General features: G+C 53.4%; 2 protein-coding genes across 4 annotated transcripts in view; one reads left to right on the top strand and one right to left on the bottom strand.

Moving 5' to 3' along the window:
- Positions 1-9,209, bottom strand: dnai1.2 (dynein, axonemal, intermediate chain 1, paralog 2). 3 transcript variants are annotated; one of them, XM_056410957.1, is made up of 20 exons: positions 9,084-9,209; positions 8,933-8,998; positions 8,770-8,862; positions 8,611-8,691; positions 8,402-8,528; positions 8,204-8,259; positions 7,994-8,134; positions 7,857-7,916; positions 7,666-7,788; positions 7,507-7,597; positions 7,303-7,420; positions 7,182-7,225; positions 6,871-7,118; positions 6,706-6,795; positions 6,441-6,528; positions 6,200-6,279; positions 5,527-5,675; positions 5,255-5,354; positions 3,539-3,721; positions 1-239 (listed from the first exon to the last, which is right to left on the bottom strand). In XM_056410957.1, exons 1-20 carry the CDS (start codon positions 9,117-9,119, stop codon positions 138-140), a joined length of 2,076 nt encoding a protein of 691 aa, XP_056266932.1. In that variant the 5' UTR covers positions 9,120-9,209; the 3' UTR covers positions 1-137. The 3 variants fall into 3 exon arrangements, with proteins under 3 accessions (XP_056266932.1, XP_056266934.1, XP_056266933.1); XM_056410959.1 differs by lacking the exons at positions 1-239; positions 3,539-3,721 and having other exon boundaries at positions 5,268-5,354; positions 6,200-6,305; XM_056410958.1 differs by lacking the exons at positions 1-239; positions 3,539-3,721 and having other exon boundaries at positions 5,268-5,354; positions 6,200-6,362.
- fam219aa (family with sequence similarity 219 member Aa) overlaps positions 9,154-14,256 on the top strand; it is a 13,566-nt gene continuing 8,463 nt past the window's right edge. The window contains exons 1-6 of the mRNA XM_056410928.1: positions 9,154-9,241; positions 9,388-9,711; positions 9,984-10,094; positions 11,956-12,052; positions 12,525-12,615; positions 13,152-13,387. Of these exons, the coding sequence (XP_056266903.1) occupies positions 10,071-10,094; positions 11,956-12,052; positions 12,525-12,615; positions 13,152-13,387 (448 nt within the window). The 5' untranslated portion in view covers positions 9,154-9,241; positions 9,388-9,711; positions 9,984-10,070. The remainder of the gene's footprint in view (positions 9,242-9,387; positions 9,712-9,983; positions 10,095-11,955; positions 12,053-12,524; positions 12,616-13,151; positions 13,388-14,256) is intronic.

The raw sequence follows: 14,256 nt of genomic DNA on the forward strand, positions 1-14,256 counted from the left end.
TTGAGATCAGACAAAAAAGATTTTAATAAAGATATAGAAACTTTAAAAAGTTGTTTTCGATTTGTTTTCAACGGAGGAGTATAAAGATTGTTCCATGTTGCTGTGTTGGGGGCCTCGGGGGTCCTGGGGGGGCCTCGCTAAGCTGGGTCCAGCTCGGGTTCCCTCAGCAGACTCAGGAGCTTCTCCATCTTGGCTATTTCCACTTCTGGACCCTTCGGCTGCTCCTGACCCTTCTTGACCTATACACACACACACAAATTGTGTTCTTTTTAGACATGAAGCTACAGGACTACAAGAGATCTTCCAGTGTGTTGTATATGAAACTCTCCTGAGGAACACAAGCCCTGAAGGGCTGCAGCTCCACATGGCTCCCTGGGGTCAGGGGTAGTGTTATTCCTAGGGTAGTGTTATTCCTAGGGTATGGTAGTATTATTCCTAGGGTAGTGTTATTCCTAGGGTTTGGTAGTGTTATTCCTAGGGTAGGGTTATTCCTAGGGTTTGGTAGTGTTATTCCTAGGGTAGTGTTATTCCTAGGGTATGGTAGTGTTATTCCTAGGGTTTGGTAGTGTTATTCCTAGGGTATGGTAGTGTTATTCCTAGGGTAGTGTTATCCCTAGGGTAGGGTAGTGTTATTCCTAGGGTAGTGTTATTCCTAGGGTTTGGTAGTGTTATTCCTAGGGTATGGTAGTGTTATTCCTAGGGTAGGGTTATTCCTAGGGTTTGGTAGTGTTATTCCTAGGGTAGTGTTATTCCTAGGGTTTGGTAGTGTTATTCCTAGGGTAGGGTTATTCCTAGGGTATGGTAGTGTTATTCCTAGGGTAGTGTTATTCCTAGGGTATGGTAGTGTTATTCCTAGGGTATGGTAGTGTTATCCCTAGGGTAGTGTTATTCCTAGGGTTTGGTAGTGTTATTCCTAGGGTATGGTAGTGTTATCCCTAGGGTAGTGTTATTCCTAGGGTATGGTAGTGTTATTCCTAGGGTTTGGTAGTGTTATTCCTAGGGTAGTGTTATTCCTAGGGTATGGTAGTGTTATTCCTAGGGTAGGGTTATTCCTAGGGTTTGGTAGTGTTATTCCTAGGGTAGTGTTATTCCTAGGGTATGGTAGTGTTATTCCTAGGGTAGGGTTATTCCTAGGGTTTGGTAGTGTTATTCCTAGGGTATGGTAGTGTTATTCCTAGGGTTTGGTAGTGTTATTCCTAGGGTAGTGTTATTCCTAGGGTATGGTAGTGTTATTCCTAGGGTTTGGTAGTGTTATTCCTAGGGTATGGTAGGGAGGCCGGGCGAGGCGTCTCTTCACTGAACTTCTCACTGACTGAACGGCTCTCTTCATACATCATGTACCTCTCTTCAATCTCAATTCCCTCTAACTATCACGGTGGTAGAGGTCAGTGCGTCTGCTTGATGACCCTCGGCACCCGGTGGCTGAGCCGCCGGTACCGGGAACAAGCTAAGACAAGAGGCGATGTAGAAGCGCTCCATGTGGGATGTCACCGGCTCCACCCGTACGGCTCAGAGCCTCAAGATGGCTTCACTTAGTTTGACCACTTATCGGCTGAAGATGGCCGGTTAGGGTTTAGGAAGACACTAGCTCCCCTGTGGCGGGTTAGGAGTTAGGGGTTAGGGGTTAGTGTTGGTTTAGGAGGACACTAGCTCCCCTGTGGTGGGTTAGGAGTTAGTGTTGGTTTAGGAAGACACTAGCTCCCCTGTGGCGGGTTAGGAGTTAGGGGTTAGGGGTTAGTGTTGGTTTAGGAGGACACTAGCTCCCCTGTGGTGAGTTAGGAGTTAGGGGTTAGGGGTTAGTGTTGGTTTAGGAAGACACTAGCTCCCCTGTGGCGGGTTAGGGGTTAGTGTTGGTTTAGGAAGACACTAGCTCCCCTGTGGCGGGTTAGGAGTTAGGGGTTAGGGTTGGTTTAGGAAGACACTAGCTCCCCTGTGGCGGGTTAGGAGTTAGGGGTTAGTGTTGGTTTAGGAGGACACTAGCTCCCCTGTGGTGGGTTAGGAGTTAGGAGTTAGTGTTGGTTTAGGAGGACACTAGCTCCCCTGTGGCGGGTTAGGAGTTAGGGGTTAGTGTTCGTTTAGGAGGACACTAGCTCCCCTGTGGCGGGTTAGGAGTTAGGGGTTAGGGGTTAGTGTTGGTTTAGGAAGACACTAGCTCCCCTGTGGCGGGTTAGGAGTTAGGGGTTAGGGGTTAGTGTTGGTTTAGGAGGACACTAGCTCCCCTGTGGCGGATTAGGAGTTAGGGGTTAGGGGTTAGTGTTGGTTTAGGAGGACACTAGCTCCCCTGTGGCGGGTTAGGAGTTAGGGGTTAGTGTTGGTTTAGGAGGACACTAGCTCCCCTGTGGCGGGTTAGGAGTTAGGAGTTAGTGTTGGTTTAGGAGGACACTAGCTCCCCTGTGGCGGGTTAGGAGTTAGGGGTTAGGGGTTAGTGTTCGTTTAGGAGGACACTAGCTCCCCTGTGGCGGGTTAGGAGTTAGGGGTTAGTGTTGGTTTAGGAAGACACTAGCTCCCCTGTGGCGGGTTAGGAGTTAGGGGTTAGTGTTGGTTTAGGAGGACACTAGCTCCCCTGTGGCGGGTTAGGAGTTAGGGGTTAGGGGTTAGTGTTGGTTTAGGAGGACACTAGCTCCCCTGTGGCGGGTTAGGAGTTAGGGGTTAGGGGTTAGTGTTGGTTTAGGAAGACACTAGCTCCCCTGTGGCGGGTTAGGAGTTAGGGGTTAGGGGTTAGTGTTGGTTTAGGAGGACACTAGCTCCCCTGTGGTGGGTTAGGAGTTAGGGGTTAGGGGTTAGTGTTGGTTTAGGAAGACACTAGCTCCCCTGTGGCGGGTTAGGGGTTAGGGGTTAGTGTTGGTTTAGGAAGACACTAGCTCCCCTGTGGCGGGTTAGGAGTTAGGGGTTAGGGTTGGTTTAGGAAAACACTAGCTCCCCTGTGGCGGGTTAGGAGTTAGGGGTTAGTGTTCGTTTAGGAGGACACTAGCTCCCCTGTGGCGGGTTAGGAGTTAGGGGTTAGTGTTGGTTTAGGAGGACACTAGCTCCCCTGTGGCGGGTTAGGAGTTAGGAGTTAGTGTTGGTTTAGGAGGACACTAGCTCCCCTGTGGCGGGTTAGGAGTTAGGGGTTAGGGGTTAGTGTTCGTTTAGGAGGACACTAGCTCCCCTGTGGCGGGTTAGGAGTTAGGGGTTAGGGGTTAGTGTTGGTTTAGGAAGACACTAGCTCCCCTGTGGCGGGTTAGGAGTTAGGGGTTAGGGGTTAGTGTTGGTTTAGGAGGACACTAGCTCCCCTGTGGCGGGTTAGGAGTTAGGGGTTAGTGTTGGTTTAGGAGGACACTAGCTCCCCTGTGGCGGGTTAGGAGTTAGGAGTTAGTGTTGGTTTAGGAGGACACTAGCTCCCCTGTGGCGGGTTAGGAGTTAGGGGTTAGGGGTTAGTGTTGGTTTAGGAAGACACTAGCTCCCCTGTGGCAGGTTAGGAGTTAGGGGTTAGGGTTGGTTTAGGAGGACACTAGCTCCCCCGTGGTGGGAGGGGCCTCTCCTGTCTCGGGGTCCTTACCTTGGGCTTCTTGCGCAGGTTCGGGGAGAGCTTGAAGCTCCTGACGGAGCCTCGGTCGTCCCCCACGATGAGGATGGGGTGGATGGGGTTGAACTCCACGTGGGTCAGCTTGGTCTTCTTCTTGGCCACCAGCTGCTGGCAGATGGCCTCATACTTGTTGATGCTGAGGTCAAAGACATGAACCTGAAGAAGAGGAAGAAGAGGAAGAAGAGTCATCAGAGGAAGAAGAAGAGTCATCAGAGGAAGAAGACAACTTTATTTATCTATTTATTTTACAATCTGACCCGCAGAACTGAGACTTCATCAACACTGACTGAAGATTTAACTGGACACCACCCTGATGGAGCACCTGGAGAACCCTCTGCTGGACTCGGTCCTTCAGGGTGACCACTGGGTTCAAGAGGACGTCGTTCTCCAGCTGGAGCTCCATCACTGCGGAACAATAGACCCGACTGCAGAACAATAGACCCGACTGCGGAACAATAGACCCGACTGCGGAACAATAGACCCGACTGCGGAACAATAGACCCGACTGCGAAACAATAGACCCGACTGCGGAACAATAGACCCGACTGCGGAACAATAGACCCGACTGCGGAACAATAGACCCGACTGCAGAATAGACCCGACTGCGGAACAATAGACCCGACTGCAGAATAGACCCGACTGCGGAACAATAGACCCGACTGCGGAACAATAGACCCGACTGCGGAACAATAGACCCGACTGCAGAACAATAGACCCGACTGCAGAATAGACCCGACTGCGGAACAATAGACCCGACTGCGGAACAATAGACCTGCGACCCATCTGTGAACACGCCCGTCGGAGCCAGAAGATCTGCTCAGACCGCCAATGCCTCAGAGGGACCAGAACTCTGTCACGGACAAGACCGGTCAACATGTAACATGTAATTATACAGATATTGATGTTTAATAAGGAGTCACTGGTTCTGGATGCAGGTCGACGTCTCTATTCTAGTATGAAGTCTAACCCTGGCACCGTCATGAAGGTGCTTCTCAAGGTGCTTCTGACGGTGCTTCTGAAGGTGCTTCTGACGGTGCTTCTCAAGGTGCTTCTGACGGTGCTTCTCAAGGTGCTTCTGAAGGTGCTTCTCAAGGTGCTTCTGAAGGTGCTTCTCAAGGTGCTTCTGACGGTGCTTCTCACGGTGCTTCTGACGGTGCTTTTGACGGTGCTTCTGACGGTGCTTCTGACGGTGCTTCTCAAGGTGCTTCTGAAGGTGCTTCTGATGGTGCTTCTGAAGGTGCTTCTCAAGGTGCTTCTGAAGGTGCTTCTCAAGGTGCTTCTGACGGTGCTTCTGAAGGTGCTTCTGAAGGTGCTTCTCAAGGTGCTTCTGAAGGTGCTTCTGACGGTGCTTCTGACGGTGCTTCTGAAGGTGCTTCTGACGGTGCTTCTGAAGGTGCTTCTGAAGGTGCTTCTGAAGGTGCTTCTCAAGGTGCTTCTGAAGGTGCTTCTGACGGTGCTTCTGACGGTGCTTCTGAAGGTGCTTCTCAAGGTGCTTCTGAAGGTGCTTCTGAAGGTGCTTCTCAAGGTGCTTCTGAAGGTGCTTCTCAAGGTGCTTCTGAAGGTGCTTCTGACGGTGCTTCTGAAGGTGCTTCTGAAGGTGCTTCTGACGGTGCTTCTGAAGGTGCTTCTGAAGGTGCTTCTCAAGGTGCTTCTGAAGGTGCTTCTGACGGTGAGTTCAGGTCCACTTACGGTTCCGTCCGTCGTGACGGCAGCGAACACAGTGGAGGAGTACGGAGCCCAGGCCACATCGCCGACCGCCGCATCCAGGTCAAAGGTGAACATGGGCGTGCTGAAACACAGAGACAACACGCTGCTCATTATCCAGGAGAAGTGGGAGGAGCTGTGGGCTCTACTCAAACGTAATGTCTCCATGAGAAGACGGCGTCCAGTCTCTTGTAGAACTGATACACCGGAAGATGTCATCCCCAGGAAGATGATGTCATCCCCAGCAGGTCCCTCACCTGATGGTGTGGTCCCAGATCTTCACGGTCCAGTCCGAGCTGCAGGAGATGAAGACCTTGGGGTGGAAGTGGTTCCACTTGACGGCGTCCACCGCCATGCTGTGGGCGTCGTAGGTCTCCAGGACCTGGCTGGAGTAGGTCTTGGAGCACTGCAGGAGGAAGAGGAGGGTGATGACTGTAATACATCAACATGGCAGTTTGATTCAAAGAGCTGCTAACCCTCGTGAGGGGGTGTGTCCCTTTAAGGCACAACGCCCCCAACAGGAAACACATCGTGCTTCGTCCAATCAAAGTTAATCATGGTTTCATAAAGTCAGTAAGAGACGAGGAGGAAATACTGAGGAGGCACAATCCCCCGGCCCTCCTCCTCTTCCTCTCCTCCTCTTCCTCCTCCTCCTCCTCTTCCTCTCCTCTTCCCCTCCTCTTCCTCCTCCTCCTCTCTTCCTCCTCTTCCTCTCCTCCTCCTCCTCTCCTCCCCTCCTCTCTTCCTCTCCCAGAGGGTTGGTGTTAGTAACATATCGTGTGTGTGTTCCAACATGAAGTCTCTCAGTCTGGAGGAGTTCTCCCATAAGTTCCTCTGACGTGTGACACAATAATTCAAAGTATTCCTGAAGCATTTAAATGTTTTTAAAGTTTAGTGCCGATGTCATCCAGGAGCATCGTGGGTACTTACCTTGTGCATCTTCCCCTCCTCCGTACCAACGAGGAAGAGGTAGTCCACGTGTTTGTGGAAGTCAAACGACGTCCCACAGGCTGCGGACGAGAGACACGTGACAGATCTGACCTGGAGTCAGTGGGACATGAGACTGAGGAGCAGCCGCTCAGCCAGATCTGACCTGGAGTCAGTGGGACATGAGACTGAGGAGCACACAGACACTGGAGCTGCATACGTTCACGAGTGATGGAGATCTTACCGACGCCCGGCGGCTGTACAGCTTCGGGCCCCTCAGAGGCCCCACCTTGTAGGGACAGGGTGATGATGTCAGTGAAGACCAGCTCGTTCTGCACACACACACACACACACACACACACACACACACACACACACACACACACACACACACACACACACACACACACACACACACACACACACACACACACACACACACACACACACGTGACCAAAGAGGAAGCGACCAGCAGGTCCCAGAGAGGAGAAGTCGACCTCCAGCTGACCTTGACGAGGGTCCAGGACACCACGCGGCCGTCAGAGGACACTGAGTAGAAGTTGTGGTTCTGGTCCATGTCGTCGTTCTGCCAGCTCACCTGGGTCACAAAGGCGTTCAGGGCCAGAGCGCCGGACACATGAAGACGGCGCTCGGCAGAGCCCCGCCCCCTCACCTGCCACACGGGGTCCGTGTGCTTGCCGGTCTTCGCCGTGCTCCTGTACGCGGGCTCCAGCCCCTCGGCCTTCAGGTTGTAGACCGCCACGCGGCCGTCGTAGAAGCCCACCGCCACCAGGTAGGAGTGCTGCTGGTGGATGTGGAGGCACAGGACGCCCGAGTCCGTGGGGTAGATGTACTCCGGGAAGGCCGAGTTCTTCAGCGAGTAGAACAGCAGCAGGCCTCGGCCCTGCTGGCCGGAGGCGTCTGGGGTCAGAGGGACACGTTAGCACCCCCCCGGGGACATGGACTTTGATCCTGCGTACTCACACGACCCCATTCCCACAGCAAAGAGGTCCGGATACTTCTGACTCCTGTTGAGGAATGTTGTGCATCAATAACTGTGATGACCACTGAGCACCAGGGAGGGGGCGGAGCTACACGGACCCACCAGCAGAGGGCGGTGACGGACAGGCCTCTGGCTTTGTCGTACTGGAACCTCCACAAGGGGAGGAGGGTGCCCTTCTGGTCCCGGAACTCATCGGATGCGTCCTCAAAGTATTTGAAGTCTAAAGGGCGTGAAAGGCGAGCAGGAGAGCATCAGGTGGAGAACGCAGTTCATCCGCCTGCCACTAGGCGGTGGTCTTCAACATACCTTTTGCGATGCCGTCAAACATATTCTGAGTGACCATGCGTTCCAGGATCTTGGCCACTCCTCCCATCTTGGTGAGGTCATCGTTCTGAAACTGAAACACGAGGTCGTGAATACGTGACGCGCGAGTGAAGTTCTGGCGCCGCTCGGCGCTCTTTGGACCTGAGTTTCCAGCAGCAGCGTCTTCTTCTTGCTTTTCTCATGTTCTTTCTTGGAAGCTTTCTGCTTTTCTTTGTTCCTCTCCTGCTTGTGCAGCTCCTCCACGTAGGCGTCGTAGATCTCCCACTGCAAACACCACAAGGTTATGACGCCGCGCGGGGCCCCCCCACCGGGCCCTGAGCGGCCCTCAGTACCTGGTTGGCGGTGGCCCCGAAGCTGCCGCGCGGAGGAGGTTCGGTCTGGCAGCTTCTCTGCTGCAGGAGTCAAAAGGCACGGGCCGTTACCATGGAGACCCCGTGAGGCCAGAGCGCTCCTCCACACGCCGCCCTACCCGGAGGGCGTCGCCGAGGGTCTGCGAGGCCCTCTCGCTGAAGTTGAACTGGTTGGTGACGCTGGGCTCCTTGGGGTCGGCTCTGGAGGCCACGCTGTCCGGCCGGTCCTCCTCGTCCACCTCCCCCCCCCCCTCGGTGGCCTGTGGAGGGAGTGAAGCTCGAGTGATGCTCAAAATACAATCTGTCGTTCGGAGCCGCGGAGCTCGTACCGGGGTCTGCGGTTTCCCCTCCTCCAGCTCGGCTCCGGGCTCCAGCGCTGCAGCGCCTGGACACAGGAGCCACATTCAGGGACCCTCAGCACTCGGACTGGGACACATGTTGAAAGTGACACCCTGTGGCAGCAGTGGTGTACTACACCGGATGCACCACAGTGTGCACTTGTTATGGACAGAGGGTCTCGGGCTGACCCTTCAGGAGATCCCCCTCGGCCCGCAGCCGACGGGCCTCGTCAGAGTCCTGGTGCAGGAGGCTGCCCTCCAGCACCAAGTGGACCGCCATCTGATCCACAACGCCGGTGCTGGTGTAGGAGCGCTCCTGAGGAGCACAAGGAGCAGCATGAGGAGGTGCTGTGTGTGTCATGGTGAACCACGTGGTGTGAAGTGAGGCCCCTGGTCACCTTGGAGCTGTAGCGGACGATGTTCTGGGGGGCATGCGGGTTGTTTGCAGTCAGGATCCTTGTGATTTCCTCTTTCAGCTCCTGGTGATGACGTCATACAGCACAGGTTACACGTGACCACGGTATTGACGCAACCACAATGAGCACAAGACGCGTTACCGCCTCGGTGAGCTCCAGCTGCTCCGGGGGCCTCGCCAGGGCCCTCCCGTAGAAACAGTCGTCGTCCCCGGTGTCCACGCCCTCGTCCTCGTCCTGGAAAGGAACACATGACGTCACTGCTCCACCGACTCTCTCCTCGCGGTAACTCAGGTGGAGCGCCCACCTTCTTCTTACTGGCGGCTTTGGCGGTCTTCGGCCCGGGGGGCGTGGCCTTCGGGACCACGGAGGCCTGCGGGGAACAAACCGTTTGATGTATGACGGAAACAAACACGTAGATTAAATATGAGGCGCGAGGTGCGCGAGTCGGCCGTCACCTTCCGCCCCGGCGTCGGCGCCACGTTGTTCGGCATCGTTAAAGTCCAACAACAGCCAGAGAGCTAAGAGCTAAGAGCTAAGAGACAGCGACTGGAAGCTAGCTGCCCGTTGGTGTGTATGTGTTGCCATGACAACCAGCAGGCTCGGCCAGTCCTGGGTCAGTTTGTATATATTCAAAGATTATATGTATAAATAATATATGTATGATTTATTTATATATTTGTTTATATATATATATATATATATACAGATAAATGTTATTCATATGTTATATGTTCTTTAATATCCTCCATATTATATTAGGATCTATATACGTGATCGCCTCTGTGATTGGCCAGCCCTCTCGTGGATGTTCTAGAGGCGCTGTGATTGGCCAGCCCTCTCGTGGATGTTCCAGAGCCGGAAGTGGGGCGGTGCTGCCGTGGAGCTGTCGAGTCACCTCTGTCGGGATGGAGGAGCGCGAGCTGCCGTCATGCTGAAGCCCGGAGCCCGACAGCCGAGCCGCTTCTACCGGGACGGGGAGACGCGAGGCCCCGGTCCCGTGCTCTGAGCGAACCGCTTCTTCAGGCCGTAGTTAACATGAAGGCAGACGGCCACCGGGCCCAGGCAGTCCGCGGGCACACGCAGGTAGGACCACCGTGTGACGTCATGTGTGTGTGCTGCTCGAGCTTCACCTGGCCCCTCTGCGCGGGGAGCTAACCATAGCATTAGCATCTGTGTGAGGGGGAGCTGCTCTGCAGAGGAGGGAGTCGCCTCTTCCTCCAGCAGCAGAATGTCGCAGTGATGGACACGCAGTGACGAACATGTTGTGTTGTAATCCCCGTCAGTATGTGCGCATCAATAGGCCGCAGAGACACTGTGTGTGTGTGTGGTGACGTGTGATCTGGGTCTGGCTGTAGGTGCTGTGAGCAGGACCCGGACCCGGACCAGGACCCGGACCCGGACCAGGACCCGGACCCGGACCAGAACCAGACGACCCCCTCAGGATGGCGAGCCCGAGCAGGCCCACAGTAAGACCTCCTCCTGGGACTGTTGGACTCCTGCAGGACTTCAACATCACTGGGTCCTCTGTCTCTGAGCGTTACTCTATATGTTATTATTATTCTCTGAGCGTTACTCTATATGTTATTATTATTCTCTGAGCGTTACTCTATATGTTATTATTATGCTCTGAGCGTTACTCTATATGTTATTATTATGCTCTGAGCGTTACTCTATATGTTATTATTATGCTCTGAGCGTTACTCTATATATTATTATTATCTATGGAGCGTTACTCTATATGTTATTATTATTCTCTGAGCGTTACTCTATATGTTATTATTATGCTCTGAGCGTTACTCTATATGTTATTATTATTCTCTGAGCGTTACTCTATATGTTATTATTATTCTCTGAGCGTTACTCTATATGTTATTATTATTCTCTGAGCGTTACTCTATATGTTATTATTATGCTCTGAGCGTTACTCTATATGTTATTATTATGCTCTGAGCGTTACTCTATATGTTATTATTATGCTCTGAGCTACTCTATATGTTATTATTATTCTCTGAGCGTTACTCTATATGTTATTATTATGCTCTGAGCGTTACTCTATATGTTATTATTATTCTCTGAGCGTTACTCTATATGTTATTATTATTCTCTGAGCGTTACTCTATATGTTATTATTATGCTCTGAGCGTTACTCTATATGTTATTATTATGCTCTGAGCGTTACTCTATATGTTATTATTATTCTCTGAGCGTTACTCTATATGTTATTATTATGCTCTGAGCGTTACTCTATATGTTATTATTATTCTCTGAGCGTTACTCTATATGTTATTATTATTCTCTGAGCGTTACTCTATATGTTATTATTATTCTCTGAGCGTTACTCTATATGTTATTATTATGCTCTGAGCGTTACTCTATATGTTATTATTATGCTCTGAGCGTTACTCTATATGTTATTATTATTCTGAGCGTTACTCTATATGTTATTATTATGCTCTGAGCGTTACTCTATATGTTATTATGCTCTGAGCGTTACTCTATATGTTATTATTATGCTCTGAGCGTTACTCTATATGTTATTATTATGCTCTGAGCGTTACTCTATATGTTATTATTATTCTCTGAGCGTTACTCTATATGTTATTATTATTCTCTGAGCGTTACTCTATATGTTATTATTATTCTCTGAGCGTTACTCTATATGTTATTATTATTCTCTGAGCGTTACTCTATATGTTATTATTATTCTCTGAGCGTTACTCTATATATATATTAAACCCTCCCTCCTGCTCCAGCTGTGTCTCCTCCCCTCTGGACCATGAAGAACTGAACCTCTAATTACATCTGAGACCAGCTGTGATTTCAGCAACACAGCGTATTAATACCATAGATATAGAATACGGCTGGTAAATCAGAACTAGGCTCACCCCTCCATCTGTGGAGGAGGTGGAGGGGTGAGCCCCTCCATCCAGACAACATTAGCCTTTCGCTCTTTGTGTAAAAATACAAAAGAAGCTTCTTCTAGTTTAAACATGGCAGCCATTAGAGCTGCTGGAGCCTGACGGGAGTCCATGTGGAGACCCTCAGAGTTCTCTCAATCTGGGAGAGAAGGGAGCTACCCCCCCCCCCCCACGCCGTCACCGTGCACACAGAACAGAGACGAAGCCAGAACACTGGAGCCCATTGATGCAGGAACCAGGCAGCTGTGGGGGGGGGGGGGGCAATGAAGCAGGGCTCCGTACCGAGTTGCCCTCAGCGCTGTGTTCTGTCCTGACCAATGGGAGTATAACACACGTTGATCTGAAACCTATTGGATTCTACCTCACGGTGAGTTGTTGTTGTTCAGCTGACATGTCGCTCTGTGTGTAGGACGCCGCAGCTTCCTCCACCTCAGAGGCCGCCGCCGACACCACGGGACAGAGCCTGGCCATGAACTACAAGCCCTCCCCACTGCAAGTCCAAATAGGTACACGAGAAAACATGAGAACACACGAGAACACACGAGAACACGAGAAAACGCGAGAACACACGAGAACACGCGAGAACACACGAGAACACGCGAGAACACACGAGAACACGCGAGAACACGAGAAAACACGAGAACACACGAGAACACGCGAGAAAACCCGAGAACACACGAGAACACAGGAGAACACAGGAGAACACAGGAGAATACAGGAGAACACAGGAGAAAACGCGAGAAAACACGAGAACACGCGAGAAAACGCGAGAAAACACGAGAACACACGAGAACACAGGAGAACACAGAAAAACACACGAGAACACAGGAGAACACAGGAGACCACAGGAGAATACACGCGTGTGCAGCGCGTGGACATGTGAAGGACATTGTGTTGTTAGTGACCTCCCCCGTCGTCATGGTAACGTGTGCAGCAGATGCTGTGATGTCATCATCTGAAGGTTGTTGTGGTTCCCAGAGAAACAGAGGGACCTCGCCCGGAAGGGATCGGGGAAGAACCCCGTGGGGAGTCCCGTCAACCAGCAGCCCAAGAAGACCGCCAGGACCAGGTGAGACCGCCGGGACCAGGTGAGACCGCCAGGACCAGGTGAGACCGCCTGGACCAGGTGAGACCGCCAGGACCAGGTGAGACCGCCTGGACCAGGTGAGACCGCCAGGACCAGGTGAGACTGCCGAGACCAGGTGAGACCGCCTGGACCAGGTGAGACCGCCTGGACCAGGTGAGACCGCCTGGACCAGGTGAGACCGCCGGGACCAGGTGAGACCGCCGGGACCAGGTGAGACCGCCGGGACCAGGTGAGACCGCCTCCTGGTCTGCTGGTCTCCACCACCATGTTACACTGCATCAGGTAGCATCCAGCACATTTGTGTTCTGGAGGGACCCCCTCAGACCGGAGGTCCTTTAGGGGGTCTTTTGAAGGGCGGCTGGGAGTCTGGGCCCAGTGACGCTCTGATGGGCTCACTGGTGGCGGCCCAGTGGAAGTGGCCTGGACTCTGATCCCACTGGGGGTCTCCTGGTCCCGATGCCGTGTTCCTCTCACTGGGTGCAGAGACTCCTGAGTGAAGTCCTCCGTGTCCTCCTCAGGCTGGTGGTGCCCAACAGAGGGTACTCGTCTCTAGACCAGAGCCCGGACGAGAAGCCGCTGGTCGCCCTGGACACGGACAGGTACGGACCCCGCGCACCTCCAGAGGACCCGTCTCACTGCTGCCCTCACCTGTCTCACTGCTGCCCTCACCTGTCTCACTGCTGCCCTCACCCGTCTCACTGCTGCCCTCACCCGTCTCACTGCTGCCCTCACCCGTCTCACTGCTGCCCTCACCTGTCTCACTGCTGCCCTCACCCGTCTCACTGCTGCCCTCACCCGTCTCACTGCTGCCCTCACCTGTCTCACTGCTGCCCTCACCTGTCTCACTGCTGCCCTCACCTGTCTCACTGCTGCCCTCACCCGTCTCACTGCTGCCCTCACCTGTCTCACTGCTGCCCTCACCCGTCTCACTGCTGCCCTCACCCGTCTCACTGCTGCCCTCACCTGTCTCACTGCTGCCCTCACCCGTCTCACTGCTGCCCTCACCCGTCTCACTGCTGCCCTCACCCGTCTCACTGCTGCCCTCACCCGTCTCACTGCTGCCCTCACCTGTCTCACTGCTGCCCTCACCCGCCTCACTGCTGCCCTCACCTGTCTCACTGCTGCCCTCACCCGTCTCACTGCTGCCTCACCTGTCTCACTGCTGCCTCACCCGTCTCACTGCTGCCCTCACCTGTCTCACTGCTGCCCTCACCTGTCTCACTGCTGCCCTCACCTGTCTCACTGCTGCCCTCACCCGTCTCACTGCTGCCCTCACCTGTCTCACTGCTGCCCTCACCCGTCTCACTGCTGCCCTCACCCGTCTCACTGCTGCCCTCACCCGTCTCACTGCTGCCCTCACCTGTCTCACTGCTGCCCTCACCCGTCTCACTGCTGCCCTCACCCGTCTCACTGCTGCCCTCACCCGTCTCACTGCTGCCCTCACCCGTCTCACTGCTGCCCTCACCCGTCTCACTGCTGCCCTCACCCGTCTCACTGCTGCCCTCACCTGTCTCACTGCTGCCCTCACCCGTCTCACTGCTGCCCTCACCTGTCTCACTGCTGCCCCACCTGTCTCATGTACTCCCCCTGCCCTGCCGCCCTGGTTTTGGGGGCTTGCTTCCG

Source organism: Pseudoliparis swirei, unplaced genomic scaffold (assembly GCF_029220125.1).
Source record: "Pseudoliparis swirei isolate HS2019 ecotype Mariana Trench unplaced genomic scaffold, NWPU_hadal_v1 hadal_30, whole genome shotgun sequence".
Lineage (NCBI taxonomy): Eukaryota > Metazoa > Chordata > Actinopteri > Perciformes > Liparidae > Pseudoliparis > Pseudoliparis swirei.